Source organism: Erythrolamprus reginae, chromosome 1 (genome assembly GCF_031021105.1).
Source record: "Erythrolamprus reginae isolate rEryReg1 chromosome 1, rEryReg1.hap1, whole genome shotgun sequence".
In the NCBI taxonomy this organism is placed as follows: Eukaryota; Metazoa; Chordata; class Lepidosauria; order Squamata; family Dipsadidae; genus Erythrolamprus; species Erythrolamprus reginae.
In genome coordinates, this window is record NC_091950.1 from 309,003,971 (window position 1) to 309,029,778 (window position 25,808).

Genomic DNA, 25,808 nt, shown 5'->3' on the forward strand with positions numbered 1-25,808 from the left:
TAGCAACACATATAAACCCAATGGGGAAAACCAAGTGAATTAATGACAAGAGTCTGGTAATTGCAACAGGTTTAAATGCAATAAATAAATACAACAAATTATAAAGGAATTAGGGTCTGATGAAAACCACCAACAGTCTGGAACATACAAATGTGAAACTAAATGGGTTTTGGAACAATAATAATAACTATACCTGCAATAAAGTGAGATGCCGGGGTTCTATTTTATAACTAGTATCTTTCTACGTGTCTTCTATCTTGTCATCTTCTGATGCATCAAATAGACGGCGAACATGAATAATGGGAAAAGATTATTTGGCTTCTCCTACAATGTGTGTTTTAGGAGGTCTGGGTGGAGGAATTGTAACTTGATTTTTATATTTTCTTATCATATAGTACTGATCTTCGGTAATCTCTTCTACAATTGACTTTATTGGGAAGTGCATAGTAATGTCTGGATATTCTCTCAACAATTGAAAGGACATATTTAAACAGTGCGCAGAAATTTCCCAAATTTCTGTGGGATTATTGAGATTGCTGATTAACAAGTAAGAATTGTTAATTTCCTCTTCAAGCTGCAGATAGGGAATGCCAGCTAAAATATCCTCCTGAGTGGAAGGATCCCTTATGCCAACTGTGACATTTAACGGAAAGTGGAAATTGTTGCAAAGCTCCGAAAGATCATATAGATTCCTATCATGCACCACTTCAATGAAGCCTCCTTCCATGAACATTGGAAGAAGGATGGTCTTATTGACTTCTTTTGGCAAGATCATTTGTTCACAAGGTAATGCAGCCTTCACACACTCCCTTCCATATTCAACTTGGCTTTTCTGGTACTTGGGAATCAAAAACTCATCTCCAACAGCCACCGAGCACATCTCTTCATGCGGACAGTCAAATGCTTTGGTAGCTACAACATGAAGCTTTTCCTTTATGTCCCTTGCTATTCCCAGGTCATAGGCAGTTGGGAACTCACGAGGTTTTCTGTTGAATTTCCCTTTGTAGCTCTTAGGAATTAAAAAGTATCTTTTGGAGGAATTATTCTTGATTTCAGATGCTAAGATTCTTCCAGCCTGATATTTTTTGTAAATTACTATTTCTCTGCCAGGACGCAGGAAGTTATAAGAATGTTTGTTTCCAAGGGAGTCTTCAATTATGGCAGCAGAAAAAGGGAATCCATTCCCTGCCTTTTCTAATATATCATTCACTGATAATAACTGGAGAAAAGTGTTAATATTGTAACGGTCAGTGACATCTTCAACTTCAACATCTAAATCAGAATGGAAACGCACAATCTCTTTTTGAACTGGAAAAGAGAGATAGAAACAAAATTCTGGTCAGTTTTCAATTATATAATGGTGCTAATTACCCAAAAGCCCATTATATAAACATTAAACATTTTTTTAATGTATATCATTTATTATTATACTGGGAGTTGCTCGAAGTAATGGGATTCTTTTAATCTCCATGAGATTAAATTTAATTTAAAAACACATCTAAATGTTGAAATTAATTGTGTTTTATCCGATATTTAAATTAGGGAAGTAATACAAGCAGTAATACTACTTGTAATTAGTAGCAACTGCAATATAACCCCTCGCATCCTGGACATAAATTGTTTCAACTCCTACTCTCAAAACAACACTATAGAGCACTGCAATCCAAGAACATTTTCCCCCCGAATGCCATCACTCTGCTAAACAAATAATTTCCTCAACACTGCCAAACTATTCACTGTCTGCATTACTATTATTAATAAATTTCCTATCATTCCTATCATCCATCTCCTCCCACTTATGACCTATGACTATATGACTGTAACTTTTTGTTTGTAGCTTTACGATTTATATTGATTGTTTCCTAGTATTGATTGTTTATTTGTACCCTATGACTATCATTAAGTGTTGTATCTCATGATTCTTGACAAATGTTTCTTTTCTTTTATGTACACTGAGAGCATATGCACCAAAGACAAACTCCTTGTGTGTCCAATCACATTTGGCCATTAAAAAATTCAATTCAATTCAATTCTACTCTACTCTATTCTACTCTGTGTTTTAGGATGCACAGCTATGTTTTAGGTGAATTAGATTAATGACTTAGTGTGTTTGTGTGAAAATATTGACTCCTGGTGATTGTCTGAAATAATTCCTGCAGTTTTCTTGCAAATATTGTCAAAGTGGTTTGCCCTTGCCTTCTTCTTCTAGGACTAAATGATTGTCCTAAAGATACCCAGCTGACTTAGTGCCTAAAATAGGAGTTTAGACTGTAGTGAAGTTGTACAGTCCATTCTAATTGGCATCCAAAAGGGAGCCAGATGCCTTTGTAACACAGAATGGTTCTTCTTGAGATATAGCTTGGAGAAGATAGTGATTGGCCCAAATCATCCAAGTGGCTTTGTGCTTTAGGCAGGATTTGGACTCAGGCCTCCCTAATCCTAGTCTAGTATCTTTTCTTAATGTTTACTGTACAATGAATTATGCACTTGCATTTATACAAAAGATCTGCATATTGTCCACACATTAGTTAAATATTGATTACTCCCTTTTAACAGCGACAATTTTATTTATATTAGAATAAGTACTAGCTGTTGAGACTATGTTGGATTTCTATGTTATTTATGTTTTTCAGTGATGTTCTTCACTTCATACAGCAATGTGTATTCATAGCAGAACCATGCTTCAATGTATATTAGAGTACACAATGCAATGACTCCAATATAAAACTTATGCTTTTATTTTTTCTTTTCTCATTGAACTGGTTTCATATTTACACAAATAAACAACTGGACAGTATAACTATATTTCTCTATACATCTGCTTTTTATGATGCAGATTCACCAACAGTCAGGATATGAATCCGCAAGAATTCTATCTTCCAACTGCCAAAAACTGATTTACATACCAATATGCAAATTAGCTCTCTCTCAACATTCCATCCCCTTTCCCATGCTATATGCTAACAGACTGTTATCTCTTAAAATGGGGTTGTATGTCAAACTCTGGCCTTTAGGGTGCTTAGATCTGGCCTGCAGGGCTGCCCTGGAAGCAGCAAAAACCAGCCTGTGGTGCCTCTGCCAGCAAAAATGGAGCTCAGTAGGACTACCTGATTTCTGTTGTAGGAGGCCGTCGCAGCCAAGCGGGTGTTCCTACTTACTGTCGCTACTTATGAGATGCGCATACAGCTTTGGCTCGCTGGTGTGCATGCGTAAGTGTCCCAGCAAGATTTTGCTTCTCTGCATGTGCAGGAAGCAAAATCTCACAAGACAACGCATGTGTGAGAGAGATTTTGGCAATTTTTTTGCTTCAGTACATACGCAGAAGCAAAAAATTAGATTAGATTAGATTAGATTTATTGGATTTATATGCCGCCCCTCTCCGCAAACTCGGGGCGGCTCACAACAACAATAAAACAGTACATAATAACAAATCCAATGCCCACCAATCTAATTACAGTTTAAAATTAATAAATTTATAAAACAATCCCAATGTATATAAAAACAGACACACAGTCAATCAATCAATGGCAAAACAACATGGGCAAGGGGGAGATGTTTAGTTCCCCCATGCCTGACGGCAGAGGTGGGTCTTAAGGAGTTTACGAAAGGCAGGGAGGGTGGGGGCAATCCTAATCTCAGGGGGGAGCTGGTTCCAGAGGGTCGGGGCCCCCACAGAGAAGGCTCTTCCCCTGGGTCCCGCCAGATGGCATTGTTTGGTCGACGGGACCTGGAGAAGGCCGACTCTGTGGGACCTAACCGGTCGCTGGGATTCGTGCAGCAGGAGGCGGTCCCGAAGATATTCTGGTCCGGTGCCATGAAGGGCTTTATAGGTCATAACCAACACTTTGAATTGTGACCGGAAACTGATCGGCAACCAATGCAGACTGCGGAGTGTTGGAGTGATATGGGCATACTTAGAGACGCCCATAATTGCTCTCGCAGCTGCATTCTGCACGATCTGAAGTTTCCGAACACTTTTCAAAGGTAGCCCCATGTAGAGAGCGTTACAGTAGTCGAGCCTCGAGGTGATGAGGGCATGAGTGACTGTGAGCAATGACTCCCGGTCCAAATAGGGCCGCAACTGTCGCACCAGGCGAACCTGGGCAAACGCCCCCCTCGCCACAGCTGAAAGATGTTTCTCTAATGAGAGCTGTGGATCGAGGAGGACGCCCAAGTTGCGGACCCTCTCTGAGGGGGTCAATAATTCCCCCCCCAGGGTAATGGACGGACAGATAGAATTGTCCTTGGGAGGCAAAACCCACAGCCACTCCGTCTTGTCTGGGTTGAGTTTGAGTTTGTTGACACCCATCCAGGCCCCAACAGCCTCCAGGCACCGGCACATCACTTCCACTGCTTCGTTGACTGGACATGGGGTGGAGATGTACAACTGGGTATCATCAGCGTATTGATGATACCTCACCCCATGCCCTTGGATGATCTCACCCAGCGGTTTCATGTAGATATTAAATAGCAGGGGGGAGAGGATCGACCCCTGAGGCACCCCACAAGGGAGAAACCTAGAGGTCGACCTCTGACCCCCCACTAACACCGACTGCGACCGACCAGAGAGGTAGGAGGAGAACCACTGAAGGACAGTGCCTCCCACTCCCAACCCCTCCAGCCGGCGCAGAAGGATACCATGGTCGATGGTATCGAAAGCCGCTGAGAGGTCAAGGAGCACCAGGACAGAGGACAAGCCCCTGTCCCGGGCCCGCCAGAGATCATCCATCAACGCGACCAAAGCAGTTTCCGTGCTGTAGCCGGGCCTGAATCCAGACTGCTGGGGACCTAGATAATCGGCTTCTTCCAAGGACCGCTGGAGTTGGAGTGCCACCACCTTCTCAACAACCTTCCCCATGAAGGGAAGGTTGGAGACTGGACGGTAGTTATTAAGCACGGCTGGGTCCAGGGAGGGCTTCTTGAGGAGGGGGCGCACAAGCGCTTCTTTATAGAGTGATGGAAAGGATCCCCTCCCCAAGGAAGCGTTGGTAATCTCCTGGGCCCAGCTCCGTGTCACCTCCCTGCTGGCCGAAACCAACCAGGAGGGACACGGATCCAGTAAACAGGTGGCGGAACTCACAGCTCCAATGGCCTTGTCCACTTCATCAGGTGTCACCAAGTCAAACTCCTCCCAGACAGATGGACAAAGACGTTTAGCCCCAGTCACCTCGAATGACTCGTTGTCAGTCGACTCTGTTTTACAATTGGAGTCGAGGTCCGCTCGGATCCGAGCGATTTTATCAGCGAAAAACGTGTTAAAATCCTCGGCACTACTCTGCAAGGGCTCCCCAACCCCCCTCTGATTAAGAAGGGAGCGGGTCACCCTAAACAGAGCGGCCGGGCGGGATTCCGCTGACGCAATCAAGGCGGAATGATACGCGCATCTTGCCGCCTTGAGCGCCACTTTGTAAGTCTTAATATGAGCTCTTACAAGTGTTCGGTCGGAATCACATGCATGTGTCCCTTCACAACATGCATGTGTCCCTTCACAACATTTTGCTTCATGTGTGAGAGTGTTTTTGGTGATTTTTTGGCTTCAGTGCATGTGCAGAAGCCAAAAATTGCCGAAATCATGTGCACATGTCCCCTCACAACATTTTGCTTCATGTGTAAGAGAGATTTTAGCAATTTTTTTGCTTCAGTGCATGCGCAGAAGTAAAAAATTGCTGAACTCATATGCACGTGTCCCCTCACAAGATTTTGCTTCCTGTGCATGTGCAGAAACAAAATCTTTCTGGGACGTGCACATGCGCAGCTCCATTTTCACTACCAGTGCAGTGTGGCGCATTCCGGGTAGCAACCCGATACTGGTCGCAGAGCTCAAGGGTCTGTTTTTGTTTCCAGAGTGCTCAGACCACCACAAGTGCCCCCAACATGACTGATGTCCAGCTGGCCACACCCACCCTGGCCATGCCCGCACAGTCCTCTCGAGGTCAAACAAGCTCTGATGCGGTCATCAATTAAATTGAGTTGGACATCCCTGTCTTATAATCTCTACATATTGTTTCAAAGAAATGCAGAAACCTGGTCTTCACAGTTCACAAAACAAATAGCTTGTTCTAGAAAAGCTAGTTATTTTCTCAGCAGAACATAGCATAAATTATTATAGTGGAAAACATCCACTATAATTTATGTGTGAATTTATGGTAAAATTCATTGATGTGTTAGAAAACAGAAAAGTAACTGAAGGGTATATTAGCAGGCGGAGGAATAATTATCTGAACAAAATGTATTTGAAGCTTGAGCCTGATATTTAATAATGATAAAGCTTTAAAAATACTAATTTCATACTTATTTCAGTAAAAGATATGAATGTCTTTAAGAAAACTTCCTCTGCCTTTGCTGTCTTTTTCTTGTTGTTGTAGGTTAGGTAGCAGGGTGCTTTCAGACAGAAAGTTGCTATAAACTACATCACATTGCATTACTATAAAGCAGACTACACAGCATTGCTTTCTCAGAAAAGCATTGAGAATATTGAGGCAAATAATCAACCAAAGGTGCAAACCACTGAACATCTCACCTCCATGAAATTCATCAGAAGAAGCAGGTAGACATACAATAGAGGTTTCATTTTGGGCAAATCCACACTGCCGTCTAAGTTGCTAGTTTCCCTTGCAGTTCCTGAAGTTTTGCCAACTTCAGAAATCCCAGCTAGTAATGAGCCCATGTTGGAACTCAGTCTAGATCAGTGTTTCCCAACCTTGGGAACTTGAAGATATTTGGACTTCAACTCCCAGAATTCTGGGAGTTGAAGTCCAAATATCTTCAAGTTCCCAAGGTTGGGAAACACTGGTCTAGATTATGGCCACCGCAAGCTCTAAGTCAAACTGACAACCCATGGGCTGAAAGTGTCACGCACAGACCACACCCATCCCAGGTCCACAAAGGCAAAGAATCTCATTGTGATACATCACATGACATCAACCTGATACAGTGAGTTTGACACTTGTGCGCTATGTGGTCATTCCCCATTTCTTGCTGTTCTCGTCAACGCAGGGAAGCCAAAGTTCATTGACTACTTCCAGTAGAGCATCTCCCAGTGCCTGCTTTTTCCTTTTAGGCATTGACCCCTCCTCACCCCTTGCCTTTCCTAGATGTTTGCATACACAGAAGCCATATACCGCTTCCCATATATTTCCTTTGATAGAAAGCCAATCTCTTCCTTTGTTTTCTTTCCTTCCCCTTGTCGTGCCATCATAGCTCTGAGGTGACAGTAGTCACAACAATTAGGGAAGAAGTTTCTCTCTTATGTTTGTTCTATGTCTCCTCTGTCCTTCTGTTGAATAAACCATTGGAAATAGTAAGGAAGGTCAGCTCCACGACTAATCAGGTTTACTTGCCCCCTCCCCGTATTACTCATGACCCGCAAGAGGGGGGGGAGCCCCCTCCCCACTTTCTGTCTTGGCTTTACTCTCCCGTACTCTGGTTCAGGTACACCCCCATTTGGAGCCCCCCCCTTATGAGAGGGCCATTTGAAGGGCGGGCATTGGCGAATGATCGGGGATTGGTGACGGAAAAAAGGGAAGTGCAGGGAGTGTGAGCTTAGTGTCACTTCCGGAGAGTGGGAGACGGCTGGACAAGATTAGTTAAATGTTTGGGGGTACAATGTTTTAGGTTACAAGGAGGCAAGCCACAATGGGCAATAGGCTGGTTCGGTTAAACAGTGCTATTGCTAACATGTTTTGAGCCGCCCTGAGTCTGAGGAGAAGGGCGGCATAAAAATTGAATAAAAATAAATAAATAAATAAATAAATAAATAAATAAATAAATAAATAAATAAATAAATAAATAAATAAATAAATAAATAAATAACTCAGGGTTTCTCAAATAGTGGGACGGGGTTGTGCAGAGTGATATCAAGGAGGGCATGACCCCGGGGAACACATTACACCCCAATCACGCTGATAAACCATTTGAGCTTTTGCAGGGAAAACATGCTGAATATTGCAAACCATCTTCCCACTGGAGAGTGTGGGTGTGTGTGAAATGTTTACTTCTTCCTCGTGGGGGGCATAACAGAAAATAATTGAGAAACACTGACTTAATAGAAACAAAGTTGCAATATTAATATAATTTTGAACCATGGTGGCGCAGTGATTAGAGTGCAGTACTGCAGGCTATTTCTGCTGACTGCTGTCTGCTTGCAATTGGGCAGTTCAAATCTTACCAGGCTCAAGGTTGACTCAGCCTTCTCTCCTTCTGAGGGGGGTAAAATGAGGACCCAGATTGTTGGGGGAAATATGCTGACTCTATAAACCACTTAGAGAGAGCTATAAAGCACCGTAAAGCGGTATATAAGACCTGTTGCTAATTTTAAGATTAAAGGGAAGGGGAAGAAATCTTTATATACAATAGAATGAAATGATAGAAAAGCAAGGGAAAAATGTTGAATAAACCATTGGAAATAGCAAGGAAGAATGGTTTAACTCAGGGTTTCTCAAATAGTGGGGCGGGCCCCCTGGGGGTTGTGCGGAGTGATGTCGGGGGGGGGGCATGACCCCGGGGAACACATTACACCCCATCTGTCCAGAAACTATAAAGAAGGTGACCGTTGGGAGATAAAACAGCTGAGGGGTTAATTAATAGACTTAATAGGCTATTATTGAATCAAGTAAAAGATTACACAACAGCCTAGCAACCCAAGATTAATTAGCTGCCTAGGGCAGCAGTAGGCAAAGTTGGTTCTTCTATGACATGGGGACTTCAACTCCCAGAGTTCCTGAGCTAGCATGATTGGCTTGGGAATTCTGGGAGTTGAAGTCATAGTTCCCTCTAAGCTGAGCAGTGAGCAATCGCTCACTTAAAAATCATCATCAACTCAGAGTTTTCTAAACCTGCCCAGAAGCCGAGAGGGAAGGAGTGAGAGGGAAGGAGAGAGAGAGGAAGAGAGGAAGAGAGAGAAACAGATAGAAAAAAGAGAGGAAGGAAAAGAGAAAGAAAAAGAATGGAAGTAAGGAAGAGAGAAAGAAAATCAAAATCTAGTTTGAAACTAGCTCAACTATTTAAGTGGCATTTTGATATTGATAGAGTTGCCCTATTATGAGCTCACTGTTATAGACACACAGTACAGTATTTTATTTTGAAATTCTCTGAGGCAAAACAGGGTGGGTTTTTTATTTGTTTGTTTGTTTGTTTTCTTGCTTGCTTGCTTGCTTGCTTGCTTGCTTGCTTGCTTGCTTGCTTGCTTGCTTGCTTGCTTGCTTGCTTGCTTGTTTGTTTATTTATTTATTTATTTGTTTGTTTGTTTATTATTTCTGTGCCGCCCAGTCCCGAAGGGACTGCCGCTCAGACACTATACTTTTCCGCCCACCCCAAAAAAAATTTAGAGGGAACACTGGTTGAAGTCCACAAGTCATAGAGGAGCCAACTTTGCCTAACCCTGGCCCAGGGCAATGACTAGCCACTGTAAGAGGAAGGCTCTGCCAGGGACTGCAGCCAAACAGAGATGAAGCTGCTACCAGGATGGACAAACAGCTAAAGGCCATCTATTTTGAAAAGTTTAAGATGTCTTGGGTCAGAAAACAGCAGTTTTCAATAGAAGCTGGAAAACCCAACCATGGGATGCATTTGCAATGGATTGGGTTTGGGTGGGAAATGACATCCTCTTTTTGTGTACTCGGGAAACCACAAGTGGCCCCTTATTGGCAATGGGCCAGGCAAAAAGTCTGGCTCAGATGACACAATGATTTCTTTTTGGAATTAAGTTTGTTGTCTGTTAAGAATATCAGCATTTCTTAGATTTAACAGGGAGGACAGATTTTCTGAAAACAAGCTCCACGAAGATGCACTATCGCAGGGGAATAATGCAGTAATAAACAGTCCCCCAAACCTGTAGATAATTCCAAGTCATCTACCTTATCTTACATATTCTGTATGCATAGCCTAACAGAAAATAGTTAGATGGAGGCACGTAATTGAAATCGACCTTTGCTTATAAAACTTGCCATTTTGCGAGGATGAAAGCACCTTTCATGTATCTCTGGCTTCATGTTCACAGCCACTGCATAATCAAGGATAATGATAGTGGCATTGATGATTCTCTTGCTTCTGGCCTTCCATGTAAAATCTACAGCTACCTCTGGTGACATGATATTTTTAGAACAATCACTTCAACTCTTTCCTCCAAAACTTACTGCTAAAGATATGACCATGAGAAGAGAAATTGCAAAAGAGGAACTCAAAACCTGTAACTTGTATCATTAAGATTTTTATTAATATTGATTGTTTCCAGATTGCTTATTTGAATTCTATAACAATTATTAAGTGTTGTACCTCCTGATTCTTGACAAATGTATGTTTTCTTTTATGTACACTGAGACCATATGCATCAAAGACAAATTCCTTGTGTGTCCAATCACACTTGCCCAATAAAGCCGCCCCGAGTCTACGGAGAGGGGCAGCATATAAATCCAATAAATCTAATCTAATCTAATCTAAAGAATTCTATTCTATTCTGTTTTCTGTTGTGTTCTGTTGTGTTGTGTTCTCTTCTCTTCTCATCTGTTTGTTTGTTCCGTTCCGTTCCATTCCATTCTAAAGGGACAAAACTCAGGCAAGCTGACAAGCGTTCCAGACTTTGTTATTCTTTCTTCCATCAATAAAATAAAATTCCCGTGATGTCCTAGCATACCTCAAAGGGTTGATGCTCTGGAACTGAAGAACTATCTCCAGTTACTGCCATAATCATAAATATAGAATACCAAAAGCTGTGTCAGTACAATCTCTTCCCCATTCAATAATATGACTATTATTCTACAGTTAAGGTTCCAGGCCTTTCTCTAGTTCTTATTTAAAAGGTTCAGAAAAGGATCAGAGCCTCCTACCTAGGCATTCTGTACAGGTGTTTGCTTGGAGCTCATATTATTGCCATTCACTCAAGAATCGGGGGGAATCAGAGTCCCAGCTCAGTTAGAGAGAGCCAGGTTACAATATGCATAGGATAAACAGGCTGAGTTGATTGGACTTCTTTAGAATCAACCATGACATTGTCATGACTGTATCTGCAGGTATTGAGTGGAGATTAAGAGGTTTTTCACCCCACTGTACATGTCTAGCAGTGGTGCAAATCTGTTTCAAGATGCATACTTATTTCAGTTGATCAGGCCAAAGCCAGCTTTATTACTAAATATAATGCAACACTTTGATTACTTATTTATGACTCTTCTAAAGGTCAGTTCCCGAATTATACTGCATCTGATCCTTATTTGCTACATGTCCATACACTCATTAGCAGTAATGGGCAGCCAAACTTTTTACTGCCACACTGTGGGTGTGGCTTAGTTTGTGGGTGTGACTTATGGTCATGTGATTGGGTAGGAGTGGCTTGTCAGCAAGTGACCAGGTGGGAGTGGCTTGAACGATCATTGTTCAAGCGAACTATTAAACCCTCGACTTGCAACCTTACTAGTGTCACTCGCTGGGGTGACAATTTGCTTCGCATTTCCCGCGCTCTCCTTCCTGGATCGCCACCCCACCTCAGTCTGGGTAGCTAGGCAAACAGGTGTTGCCAGAAGCATAAATCTACAGAGTCTATGGAGAGGGGTGGCATACAAATCTAATAAATAATAATAATAAATGCTGCCAGTGCCACTTCCACCCATGGCTTCTGCTTGCACCTCAGGTGGGAGATGGCCATGTGAGGCTGGAGGGGAGCCGGGCAGGAGAGAGGGAAGCTCATCCGAGGTCAGGAAGGAGGAAAGAGGAAAAAAGCAAGGAGCCCAGATGCAGCAGCAGCAGCAGGGGGAAAAAAGGAGAGCCGAGCCAGATCAGTAATCCAGGAAGTGACAGCCACCGATCAGCTGGAGCTGTGCATGCATCTTCATTTCCACCAGTGAAACTGCATTCCACGCCATCCTGCCTGCTGCCCACCCCTGCTCATTAGGCAATCCTTGTAGAAGGAAGACTCCAACAGAGATATGTAAGACCTGGAACAGGCTTCAATGCTGGGAAAACTGAAAGGAGAGTTCAGTGGCAATGAGTGCTCTGTTGGAACAACTAAAATAACAGTATGGGAATAGCCATGGTGGCTCAAGAGCTGCGATGGTGCAGTGGTTAGAGTGCAGTACTACAGGCTACTTCTGCTGACTGTTGGCTACCTGCAATTTGGAAGTATGAATTTCACCAGGCTCAGGGTTGACTCAGCCTTCCATCCTTCCGAGGTGGGTAAAATGAGGACCCAGATTGTAGGGGCCAATATGATGATTCCGTAAAACTGCTTAGAGAGAGCTGTAAAGCACTGTAAAGTGACATATAAGTGCTATCGCTAGTGCTATAGATAGGCAGATCAATTCTATGGCAACACTTGGAGCTAGAAATAGGTTGGTGACACATAACGATCAATTGATCACATGTTATTATGGAAATCTGATCTCTTAGGTTTTTATCCTCGTGATGGGAGAAAAGTCAAGCTAGGGGAGAGAGAAAACATATTCCTTCTGAAGAGAGGAGGCTGAAGGGAAAAACTAAGAATCCTACAATCCAAAGAAAGCAGAACAAAGAGAAAGATAAAAACAGAGTGGAAGAGCCTTGCTATTATCTTTTCCTAAAGTGGTAAAAAAGATTTTACCAAAGTGGATGCATCTCGGTTCATTCAAGCAGAAAATTACATCTCCAGAATAATAGGAACTTTTAAACTGTACCTGTCTCATTTTCAGTCTGTCCTAAATGTGGGGATAAAAAGCACATGTTCTGCACATTCATGCACATTGCGACCCATAATATCAATAGCCATCCCCCCACCCCAATCTTAGGATAAAACATGACATGGGATTGAATTAGACTAGATCTACTCTTTAGCTTTATTAACCTGTTCAAATTATTGAGTTTCCTTCTTTTTTTTTGTCTTTGAAACACTTTGGTGTTCCTGATTTATTAACTTACATTTCATCACAGCATGGACTTCATATATAGCTTCTAGAATTCCATAACTTCCGAAATTCTTAGGCAGCAGCTCAGGAGAGTATCCAGCATCATCAGTGTTGAGGAATAGGACTTTCCTTGTGCGGCTTTTGGGGATTTTCCATTTGGCAATCTCTTCCACAGTGTATATTTGGTCATCTTGACATTCATAGAAATCTCCTTCTTGAGAATGTGGCAAAAGAAAGGTCTGTACCCCATCATTCCTCTTGATTTCACAATTCATAGTTAGGGTCTCATTGCGATCCTCTCCAGACATAAATACAATTTTCTCTCCCTGTTTGATGGTCAGGTTTTCTACCTGGATATCCTTAGAGCAACAGAAGCATGGTTGTTCCTGCTGCGTTGCCCCAATCCAAACTTTGTTCACAATTTCTTCAATGTTGACATATGGAGTTTTATCAGCCACTACCTTGCAAAGTCCTTCAAAGGCAATTTTCAAATTGGGGAAAAAAACGGTTATACATTATGCAATATCAAACATTAACAAACATTCATTTTTATATTTACAGTTGCATGAGTTCAGGAAATTTATATTAAACTAGAAAAAAATGGCAATATTTTTGTAAAATAAAGAAAATATAGGTAGATTTATGTGTGTGTGCATATTTGGATATCTATGAGGATACCTATTAGGTTGACATTTGCTCATTTTCATTTACCAAATTAATAATGTTATCCCCCAAGTATTTAAAGCTACCGGTACTTCATTTTCAGAATATTGTGCCATATGACCTTTGAACATGAATGTCTACAACAATTCATCTTTGATTTGGAGACAAGGTTTCCCCGCCACTTTTTTCCTAAGATTTTTAAAATCCCACTTTTATTTCATGTGCAACTTGAGGCAGTGAATGTAATCTAGTGCTCCTTCCTCCTTTGATTATCACAACAACAACAACAACAACAACAACAACAACAACAATAATCCTGCTAAGTGATTTGGGTGAAAAGAAGTCTGCTACTTTTTTTATGCCTAAGGCAAGACTAAAACTCACCTTCTTCTGATTTCTAGGCTAGCTGATTTATCAAACTGGCTCTTAAATAGTTTTAAGAGATAGCATGCCAATTATAATGAGGTCTGAAACCAGTTGTCAGTAGGGCTGAAGCTACAGGTGCATCCCACAATACTGCATCTGTAGCTTTGTAGGCTACATGGAAAGAGGGCAGGACTACTCTTTCCATGTTGCTATTTCTGATCCATCTTCCCCTCTTTAGGACTATTTAGCAAGCTCCTTAAACATTGCCTTATAGAAAATGCAGGCATATAATACTATTAGATTGCCCATGTTCAGCTGGCTTTATATTGTCATAGCTTAACTTTTGAGTAGCTAGAAAGAATTATTTTTCCAGAAAGAAGTAAAGATCAGAGTTTCTTCTCTCGAGGAAAGAGATAGCAGGAAGTCTTTGTTGGAGCTACTGGTCGGGGCTATGGATTAAGAAACTTGACTTTCAGATGTAATTGAGCCCAGAAATTCAGTTGCAAGCTCTTGTGGTTGTAAATTGAGGTATCATGTGACAGGATTCAAACTTACAAAAATTTTTATGATGGTTGCTAAGCAAATACTTTTTCCCCAGTGGGCAAATGAGAAACTGGAACAAAATGCTGAAAACTGGTAAAAAGAGCCCCATCGAGTCAAGTTGCCAAGTACCCAAAATATGATCCTGTGATTCTGTGTGTGGCCAAACAGCACTTTAGTAGGTCTGTTGTAAGTCCGAATAGTTTTTAAGTGACTGGTCATAAATTGAGGATTACCTGTATTGTAATGAATGATGACAGTAATGAGTGGGAGTTATGCACATGAGTTTGTATTTAGGAAAGGCAGGATTTGGATCATCTAGTTCTAATTGTAGCTGTGGAATATTAAGAAGCAAACATTTTTGCAAATGGAATCCCTGTAAGATGTTTCTATTTCCATCTTAATCAGAGCCACTGAAACTGTTTTATTAGAATAAGGGGATGGAACAAGGGGTAAAATTTGAAAGGTTCAGACCAGATCACAGATACCAGGAGTGGAGATTTGAAATTGTTTGCCAAACTGGTAATAATCCCCCACCCCACCCGCTTGCCCGCTCACCAAAAATATTGTACTTTACCTGGAAAATTTAGAGGTAGTTCTACTGTAGTGGACTGTATGCTTATATCTTCACTTTCTAGATTACTTGCAAGGATTTTTTTAATTTCTAACGAGACAACTTTAATCACATCACCTGTGGACAAGCAACATTCATGGCCAAGTTTTTCATACATTGAACCTAAGAGATAATGTGAAGATAATTTGATTTTATTATCAGCATTAAAATACAGTTCTATACATTTTACTGTTTCATGTTTGAGGAAAACTTTTTTTTTAACTTTAATGCACAGGCTAGATACCAGTCAGGGGTGGGCTCCTCCCAGATCAGCCGAACCGTTAGTGACCTGCTGGTGATGTGACAATGATGTAATGGATCTGCTTTGGACGGTGCCTGCCCATGGCACCGCTATCTTTTTAATGGAATTTCTGGTGGAATTTTACATCTCTGGGTGGCTTCCTTTCTTTATCTGCTTCAAAAACAGGCCTTCTGCCAGCCCCCGGGCTAATATTCACCTTTATTTCTTCATCCGAAGCACAGCTGATCAGCTCCTTAGCTGTGTTTTGGACTGAACCCTGCTATGGAGCACGCACAGCAGGGATGGGTTGCTATTGGCACCGTAGGTGACTGCACACCGTTAATGGCTGCCAGATTGCACAATTTGCACGCAATCACTCTGGTGCCACTGTTATCTTTTTTTCTTTAATTTTTTGTAAGATTTCAGCGTGTTTGCTTCCTGCACATGTGCAGAAGCAAAAACACACTGGGGATGCATGCACGTACATGTGCATAGCAGCACACACACACGAGACTCTCCATGTTGCGTGTGCAGCACACCCAGTAATGGGCAGCCAAAATTTTTAGTGCCACACTGTAGGTGTGGCTTATTTTGTGGGTGTGACTGTGTCATGTGACTGGGTAGGAGTGGCTTGCTAGCCATGTGACCAGGTGGGAGTGGCTTGAACGATCATCATCGTTCAAGTGAACTGTTAAGTCCTCGACTTACAACCTTTCTGAGACCAGAAAGAAGGAAGGAGGAAAAAAGCAAGGAGCACAGACACAGCAGCAGGAGCAGGCAAAAAAGGAGAGCCGAACTGAGACCAGTAACCCAAAAGTGACTGCCACCGATCAGCTGGAGCTGCGCACACAGCTTCTTTTCCACTGGTGGAACTGCATCCCGCCCTGTCCTGCCTGCTGCCCACCCCTGAGCACACCAGTAGCAGGAGATAGGAGCAATCTACCTCTGATGCGTAAAAGTGAAATTTCACATGTGGGTGAGAAACATTGCAATGCGAACTGGTGGCAAAGGTAAGTGGAACCCACCCCTGGTCTGGGTGTAAATATCAAATGAGAACCAAGAAAACTATTTTAAACCTTGCTAACTTACACCTTCATCTGCTTATAAGGTTGCATGGCAGTTTCTGAGAGAAGCAAATCTTCTCTTCCACAATTTGTCCAGAAACTATTTGTTTAATTTGAGTCCAGAACTTTTCATGTGATTTTGTGAATCAACAGCACTGCTAGCATCTAATATTTTCAAATTGTTTATGGTTAATTGAAAAAAACCTTAAGCAGTCACTCTAACATAGGTGTGTCAAATTGACAGCTTGTGGCCCAGATGTATCATATGCAGGCAGTGGTGGGCTACGAGCTGGAATGATAAATTGTACTCGCCGCCATGGCTTCTAAGTTCTTGCAGGGCCAACGCGATTTTGTTGCTGTACCTGTGGAGGTAGCAAAATCATGCACAGAGCTGCAGGTGCGCCCATGTTTCGGTGATGTTTTACCTGTGGCTCCATGCGCAATTTTGCTACCTCCACAGGTGCAGCAGCAAAATCACCCTGGCCCCACAAGAATTTATGAGCCGTGGCGGCGAGTGCAATTTAGTGTTCCGTATCGTAGTTTACCGCTGCATGCAGGCCACGCCCACCCTAACTCCACAAAGAGGAAAAAATGTTGCAATGCATCATGTGATGCTGAAGTGGCATAGTAGTTAAGACACCTCACTAGAACCTGAGAAATGTGAGTTCTGGTCTTCCCTTAGGCATGAATCAGTTGAGTGATCTTGGGCCAATCACTGTCTTTCAGCCCCTGAAAGGAGGCAATGGCAATCCACATCTGAAATTGCTACAATGTAAATTGCAGGCAACTCTGCAAGCAGTTGCCAGGAGTCAACACTGACTTGAAAGCACCAAAACTATAGGCCACTTTAAAAGAAGAATCCAAATAAGAGGATAAATTTAGAAACAAACAAATGATGAGTGGTTGTAATTGAAACAGTTCTGATACTGCTTACAAATGGGAGCCTCAGTTGATTTCAAGATTGCCCCTTTCCATCTTAAATAACACAGACCTTTTCTGTCTCAATTTGTTTATTTGTTCATCCATTTTAGAGATATTAGTATTTAAATCTAAATACATAGTTCTTGACATATCCACATATCTCAGGGAAAGCATGCCTCTGTTTAACAACCTTAAGTCAGCAGAAAATCCAATTGCAAATAAAATTGTTACTTTATACTGTATATTTTTAAAAGGAATGCCTTTATAAAATGTGGAATACAAATTCATTTCCTTGAAATCAATTGGCCTATAACATCCTTAGCTTATTCACTATCAACATATATTCGATCCCTTAGAGGAGAGTTTCAATACATTAGATATATGTATGGGGGGTTTTTATGATATTGTTTTTATTGCATTGTTGATTTTATTGTTATATTTTTAAATTGCTTTTTACTGTTTTTGTATTTATAATGTCTTGGAGTCAGTTTTGGACTGAGCGGCATATAAATACAATAAATAAATATTTTGAAAAGGACTTATGGTTCTTTAAAATTATATTTATGCTTAAAGGAATCGCCTTATTTATTCATTTCTTCAGTATTGATTATAAAATAATTACCAGGGAAGAAAAACATGAGAAATGTTTCTAATTGGAAAGAAATGTTGCCTACTGAAAAATTTGTTGTACAACTTTAAATTGCTCGTGGTTTGAGGGAGCAAAACCTGAACTGATCTAGAGTAGGGATGGTGAACCTATGGAACGCATGCACTGGTCAGCTGATTTTCGGCCTTGGGGAAGGATGTTTCACCCTCCAGGAAAGCCTCCAGAATGTGAAAAACAACACAATGGGCAAACCGGAAGTCCATTTTTCCAAAGTTCTGGTTTGCCTGTTTGACCATTTTTTTCTCCGTCCTAGACTTCAGTGAGGCCTGTTTGCATGCAAGCAGGTCAGAAGGGTTTGTGTACAAGTGTGTGGAGGGAGGGTGTAGGAATGTGTGCATGCATTGGCTCACACACACGCACTCTTACGGCACGTGAACCAAAAATTTTTTCACCATCACTGATCTAGGCAATTCAGCATTTGAATGAACCAATTCCTGAAATGATATCAGGTGTTTTGGCTATGAGTGGGAAAATAAGAATAAGCTTCTTGCGATGCAAAAATCTGCACTGGCAGCAAAGTAGTACAAAAATCAAACTCTTGGTTACTTCATAGTGGTAGTCTAAATCTTTGTAATCAGTTAGGGGAGCTTTAGCCTTAGCCTTTCTGATTACAATTATAAAAAAAAATTGCTATGGAAACTACAGCTACTCCGTATTTAGTGCCCAAAAGTGGTACTGGTTGATAATTCAGTCGATTCAATTGTTAATCACTAAGTGGTAAAAAATCATATGTTAAAACATATGATTAAAAAACTTAACAGCAACTATGCTTAAGGTTTTGCTTCAGTTTTAATTATTTATTTACAGCAGGGGTCACCAAACTTGGCCACTTTAAGACTTGTAGACTTCAGCTCCCAGCATTCTCCAGAAATCCCCAGAATTCCTGAAGAAGTCCATACGTCTTACAGTGGCCAGGTTTGGAGATTCTTGATTTACAGCATCAGAAGATACAACTCCCAAACAGCCAGGTGAGCCTAAACTGAGGGAAAGATTTCTAAAATGTGACTTGTGAGAAAGCTGGGTAAAAACAAAAATCTTACAGCTATTTTTCACTACTTCCTTGTTCTTTAGAATGCGTACTGAGATAATTAGCAAAAATGTTTATGTTTACATTCATTGGAGAGGAAGGGATGACAAGAGAGTAAGCAGGCACACAATGGGGAATACATATCAAAAGGAATGCACCAGCCAGCTGTTTGCCGAGCATCCTTATAGCTCGAAGTCAGTCAGAGGATTCTAATCAACTCATTAAGGTCACATAACTGAGCATGTTCACTTGCAGTTAATACTTTTTAGGGAAGTGTTGCACTGTGGAGAAAAGCAACTTAGGAAGAGACAACTTGTTTTGGCAAAAACTCTGCTCTGCAAGGAGAGAAGAAAAATGGGTCAGCAATAGGATAAATGTTTACTAACGGACTGTAATTGCAAGTACGTGACACAGAGGGCGAAAGAGAGTGAAGCTACAAGGGTTATAAATGTGGGCCCTGGTTGCAAAGTTCCTTCATCATCCCCATCACAATTACTAATGGTCGCTGACTGAGGCAATTGCTAAATGAGGATTCTCTCCAATACAGAGGCATCAAACATAAGGCCTGTCGCCCAGGTCCAGCCCATGGGGTGCTTATATTTGGCATTTGGGGCCACCTTGGAAACAACAAAGCACCAGCCCATGATGCCTATGCCAGTGAAAATGGCATAAGGGCCAGCCCTCCCAAGCTCCATTTTCGCTGGCAGAACATTCAGTCCACCACAGTCACCCCTGGCATGAGTGACGTCAAGCTGGCCACGCCCCCACCTCCCAAAAGATCAAACACAACCCTGATGCAGCCCTCTGTGAAATCAATTTTGACACCCCTAATAGGCTGATTTGGGGATTTTGATGTCACATACAGAACACAGCCCTTTCAACCAATTATCTTTTTTAGAGCAGAAGGGTGTCCTGCTAGAAAAAAAATATATTCCAATTGTAGCATGTAAGAGGCAGAAGAGTTGTAAGCAGCTTAATAGAATATAGCCATTTATTTTACAAAGCCAGAAATGAAGTTTGAGAGGCAGCACTTAGAATTCACTCTTGCTTTCCGCCAAGGATAGCCTAAAATAAGCCCCGAGAAGTATATTTTGTGGTTTCCATTCAGGTAAACTTGAAATATTGTTGAAACTCCCTCCAATTTACCTGGATACCCTTACAGTACGTGAAGTGGGTGGCAAACCTTTGAGAGATAACTAAACTCATAGGCTTAGTCCAGTGAGGCGAACCTATGGCATGGGTGCCACAGGTGGCATGCGGAGCCATATTTGCTGGCACATGAGCTGTTACCCTAGCTCATGTGTGTGCTGGTCAGCATATTTTTGGCTCACACAGACACTCTGGGAAGGCATTTTTTTGCTTCCAGAGAGCCTCTGGGCAGATGGGGGAGGGTGTTTTTACCTTCCCTCAGCTCCAGGGAAGCTTTTGGAGCCTGGGGAGGGTGAAACACAAGCCTACTGGGCTCACCAGAAGTCGGGAAACAGACCGTTTCTGGCCTCCAAAGAGCCTCCAGTGGGTGTAGGAAGTTGTTTCGTTCTCCCAAGGCATTGAATTATGGATGTTGTTGTGGTTAGCTCTGGCCCAGCTCCTGCCCCAAGGACTGTGGATGTGGGGGAGACATCCACATGCCGCAGGCCTGTTTTGCTCCCTGTGGAATCTACTGATGAAGGCTCCTCTGACCAAGAAGACATGAGTGACAGGGAGGAGGAGAGTGTGGCAGACAGCTCAGAAGGAGATCAATTATCTATTTATTTATTTATTACTTAGATTTGTATGCCGCCCCTCTCCGAAGACTCAGGGCGGCTCACAACATGTAGAAACAAATCATAAGCAATCAGACAAATTTAAAATATTTAACTATTTAAAAAACCCCGTATGCTAACAGACACACACAGAGACATACCATGCATAAATTAAACGTGCCCAGGGGGAGATGTTTCAGTTCCCCCATGCCTGACGGCAAAGGTGGGTTTTAAGGAGTTTACGGAAGGCAGGAAGAGTAGGGGCAGTTCTAATCTCCGGGGGGAGTTGGTTCCAGAGGGCCGGTGCCGCCACAGAGAAGGCTCTTCCCCTGGGGCCCGCCAACCGACATTGTTTAGTTGACGGGACCTGGAGAAGGCCCACTCTGTGGGACCTAATCAGTCGCTGGGATTCGTGCGGCAGGAGGCGGTCTCGGAGATATTCTGGTCCGATGCCATGAAGGACTTTAAAGGTCATAACCAACACTTTGAATTGTGACCGGAAATTGATCGGCAGCCAATGCAGACTGCGGAGTGATGGTGAAACATGGGCATACCTAGGTAGGCCCATGACTGCTCTCGCAGCTGCATTTTGCACGATCTGAAGTTTCCGAACACTTTTCAAAGGTAGCCCCATGTAGAGAGCATTACAGTAGTCGAACCTCGAGGTGATGAGGGCATGAGTGACTGTGAGCAATGAGTCCCGGTCCAGATAGGGCCGCAACTGGTGCACCAGGCGAACCTGGGCAAACGCCCCCCTCGCCACAGCTGAAAGGTGTTGTTCTAATGTGAGCTGTGGATCGAGGAGGACGCCCAAGTTGCGGACCCTCTCTGAGGGGGTCAATAATTCCCCCCCCCAGGGTAATGGACGGACAGATGGAATTGTCCTTGGGAGGCAAAACCCACAGCCACTCCGTCTTATCCGGGTTGAGCTTGAGTCTGTTGACACCCATCCAGGCCCCAACAGCCTCCAGGCACCGGCACATCACTTCCACCGCTTCATTGACTGGGCAATGAATCCTCCTTGGATTCAGAACAAGAGTTAATGATACAGCCACGCATGCGGAGAGCGATGCATAGGCAACAACAACTGAAAGATTATTATCAAAGAAAATGAGGCCACCTGTGGTTGGGTAGGGCTGCTATAAAGAGCAGTGTGTGGGTTTGGCCATTGTGGAGGATTATCTGATCATTGTGTTTCGTGCCTGCTTTGCTGACTTCGACCTTTGTGTGCTGATTTCCCCCCGCTTTGAAACTAAACCAGAGCAAAGGGTGTTTCACTTTGTGAAAAAAGAAGGACTGTGAATTGCCTCACAGCTGCAAGCTAAGTATCTCAGAACTGATAAGGGAGTTGTACAAATTACCAGTTTGTTTGGAGACGAGTGCTCTTTGCTATACCAAAAGAGGGCTTAGTTTAAGTGAATTTTCATTATAAAAAACATTGTTTTGAATTTTCAAATGTGTGTATGTCTGAAATTTGTACCTGTGAATTTTCGGGAGGATTCTACCAGAGAGCCCGACAGAACAGATGTGGGCACTCGCACATGAACAATAGCGCACACCCATGCTTTTTCTGCACCCGAGGAAAAAAAGGTTCACCATCACTGATAGAGTCATTTGTCAAAGATGCCATCCAAGCAATGGCATCTTGATTTTTTTTAAAAATTCTTTGTAAGAGGAGGAAATTACATCCATTGAGCATTTTAAGGATTGGAGTGTTGCAACGTTAGAGAAACTCTGAATTCTTTTTTTAAAAAAAATAATGATTCAACATAAATACCTTCTCAAGCTGTGTCAGCTCCATGTAGCAGTTCAGACAGAAAACCAAACCCATAAATACTAAGACTATTTTTACTCTAAGATTACAGTAACAGAATCTTTAAAGTGTGAAAGGCTTCTCTTCCTCTGCTTTTCCTTTCCAGAGAGTTATGGAGGGTCCTTTCTGAGATGTTTTCCATGCTGTTATTCCTTCAGGGACTCAGCCGTCTTTTGTCTGACCATTATCTAGGCTGTGGCTCTCCCTTCCTATTTCCCAAGGTTATTCTTACAGCCTATTAAAACCTACGCCATTTACACGTAAACCTCATTTTCATAGATCTCTTTCTGATCTTCATATGCTATTGAACTCACTCAGTATATTATCATATAATATTTATTGTAAATATTTCTGCTAACCTGGGTAAGCATAAGTTTCCTAAAATTATTGAGGATGAGAAAATAAGTTATACAGTAGTACCTCTAGATACGAGCATAATTCGTTCCATAAGGGAGCTTGTATCTCGAGGCAACTCGTATCTGGAACAAGTTGTTTTTCCTCTCCGAGATAACCAAAAGCAAGGATTCGTGCACCACCTAGTGGACGCTCAGCTCGTATCCCAAATTTGAGCTCGGGAATAGAACAGAAATGTCTGTCCCCTCGTGACTCGTATCTTGAAATACTCGCATGTAGAGCAGCGCGTATCTAGAGGTACTACTGTACAGCCAACCAACCAACCAAACAACACCATAGAGATATGCTTGTTTAATTTCATTCAAAAGCATTCCCAAGACTACAGCAGCTTTATTTTACATCTACTTTTCAGCTTTCTTGTGTTGCTGATCAGATGAGGTTTCAGCTCTCTGCCTAGTCTAGTGCAATGTAGATATACATGATATAAGTAAGCAGACAATACTGAAGGAAAATAAATAATAACCCACTTCTGGGAAAAGGGAGATAGAGAAAGACAGAGAATATCAAAATAACACCAGGAGGCAGAGAAAAAATCTCTAGCAGGTTGTTCAGCCTCTGTGATTCTGCTTTACAACAATACAGTTAGTTCTCAACTTACGACCACACTTGATCCCAAATTTTCTGCTGCTAAGTGAAGCAATAGTTAAGTGATTTTTGCCCCATTTCACAACTTTTCTTGCCAAAGTTGTTAAGTGATCACAGTAGTTATTAAGTTAGTAACAAAGGTTAAGTGAATTTGGCTTCCTCATTATACATTGCTTGTCGTTTGTTGGAAGCCGCCCAGAGTCGGGAGTTGGATGGCATATAAGCACAATTAATAAATAAATAAAGTTTACCTCAGAAAAATGTCTATTAATAATAGTGCTAAAAAGTTAATGACAGTGTTGTTTTTATGAATGCATCTCTAGATTTTGAATAGAGACCAGGATTTTGTTTTTCTCTACATAAAGTATCTATCCATGGCACAAATCTGTTTCCAGACTTTCACACTTCTTTCAGTAAGTTGGGACAAAGCCAGATTTATTGCTAAATTTCATGTAATGCTTTGATCATTTATTTTCTACATGTCAGTTTTTAAATTATACTATATCTAATTCTTATGTACTATGTGTCCATATATACGCTCATTCGACAATCCTTGTAGAAGGAGGGACTCCCTAGACTACAAATGCAGAGATATTTTATAATTCTTTTATTGGACTTTCCTGAATATAATTTTTCCCCTCAAAGAAAAAAATAGGAAAAATCAGAGGCAAACACTGGAAGGTTATAAATGATAATTGACATCTCTTAGATATTAAAGCAAACACTATGAAGAACTTGATTTATTATAAATAAATTTAGATACTACCCATCTCATGATCTAAAGTTGGTGGGATTGAATAATAAATGTCATCTGGAAGCAGCACGAAAGCATTCTCTTCGAAATTTCTTCCTTTTTTATTTTGTTTTATTGAAACATTTTTAATTTAATCAGGAGCAAGCTGTTCCCATCCCTCTGTCTCTCATTCCATCATTTACTTTTCCTTCCTATCTAACATACTTTCAAGCAATACTGAAAAATAATACTATAGAAAATGGAACTGAGACAAAATATGAATTATGGTACAAAAAATACAGAGTGTAAAATATTCTGAGTTACAGTTGAAGTTCACACTACTGGTATTACCGCTTCGGTGTGAATCAAACACTATCTGGATCTAGTACATTTCTGCTGGTCTATTTCAAACACTTCCATTTTTCCCCCTAGCCTTATTTTGATGAAACTTGAGTTAACGTTTGTTCAGATTACCCTTCAAATTTTAGTGAAAATTTACACTTAGTTTTCTGTACTTGAGGGTGAGAATTGTGACTACTGTCATTAGTCGAGTGTCTCAACTGTGTTGAACAACCATAGTCTAGTCAGCTGGAGCCTAAATATGGCATGGATTATTTTAATATATTCACTATCATCACCTATTGATATAAGGGTTCCCGCTAGTAATGACATAATGCTCTTCTTACAGTATTCAACTTCAGATAAATGCAGAAACGGTGTTATTATGCACAGGTAAATATGGTAATTTGGACCAAATCTTACCTTCATCATAAAAGCCAGACTGGATTTGCAGAATCCGAGGTAGGGATTTTGGATCCAAAGAGTGGATGAAATTCTTCAGGCTAGAGATCATGGTCTGCAGAATAATAGAGATATGCCGTGCTTAAAGGTAAATACCCTTTAGGGGGCTTTCTGTTATCACTTCTTGCATTTGAAATGAAGTCTGGGAAATTCTGAAGCACGCTTTCTCTACTAGAAACAAAGTCTCATAAATCTTCAACTGGGAGACCACTTCCTCTCACTTCACTCTGGGTTGCAATCAAAAAAAGGAATAAGATGCTACTGCAGTGCCTACTTTTTGTATCAATCTGGGTCACAGGAAACACAATTTATAAGCAGTTGTATCAACACAAAACTATTGACTTAATCTTTGATAGTTTGACAATGAACTTTTGGAACATTAAACTTTAAACAGAGAGTTTTCTTTTAAATAAATTCTTTTCATTGTTTCTTCTTCTTTCTCCTTCCATTTCCTTCTCTCTCTCTCTCCCCTTTTTTTTGCAAAATGGAATCTTGCTTGTTTTCATTCTTCAATGTAGCAGGAAATCTTGCTTAGAAAACAAATAACTGAAAACAATCTAGGAGCAAACAAGAATAAAATATTGCACTGCAGATAGCATGCCATGTTCCTCTCCAATTAAAGTGAGCTTTTCTTTGCTCTCTGCAAAGAAACAATAGTTCTGAAGGCTCCCTTACTATTAAAAATTATCTTTTCCTTGCAGATTGATGAGGCACTCCTGTTCACCATTTTTGCTTTCAGAAATCATTCCCCT

At 41.5% G+C, this 25,808-nt stretch overlaps 1 protein-coding gene across 1 annotated transcript; it reads right to left on the reverse strand.

The window, feature by feature from the left end:
* Positions 1–256: 256 nt before the first annotated feature.
* On the reverse strand, positions 257–25,228 carry THEMIS (thymocyte selection associated). The gene is made up of 4 exons (XM_070733488.1): positions 25,018–25,228; positions 15,013–15,171; positions 12,880–13,338; positions 257–1,308 (listed from the first exon to the last, which is right to left on the reverse strand). The coding sequence occupies exons 1-4, from the start codon at positions 25,106–25,108 to the stop codon at positions 311–313; spliced, it is 1,707 nt and encodes a 568-aa protein (XP_070589589.1). The 5' UTR covers positions 25,109–25,228; the 3' UTR covers positions 257–310.
* Positions 25,229–25,808: the final 580 nt, after the last annotated feature.

Coding starts and splice junctions, on each gene's coding strand:
- THEMIS (XM_070733488.1), bottom strand. CDS start 25,108: ATGATCTCTAGCCTGAAGAATTTCATCCACTCTTTGGATCCAAAATCC. Junction 15,172..25,017: donor GTCTGGCTTTTATGATGAAG/GTAAGATTTGGT, acceptor ATTATCTCTTAG/GTTCAATGTATGAAAAACTT. Junction 1,309..12,879: donor AGTCCATGCTGTGATGAAAT/GTAAGTTAATAA, acceptor TCTCTTTTCCAG/TTCAAAAAGAGATTGTGCGT.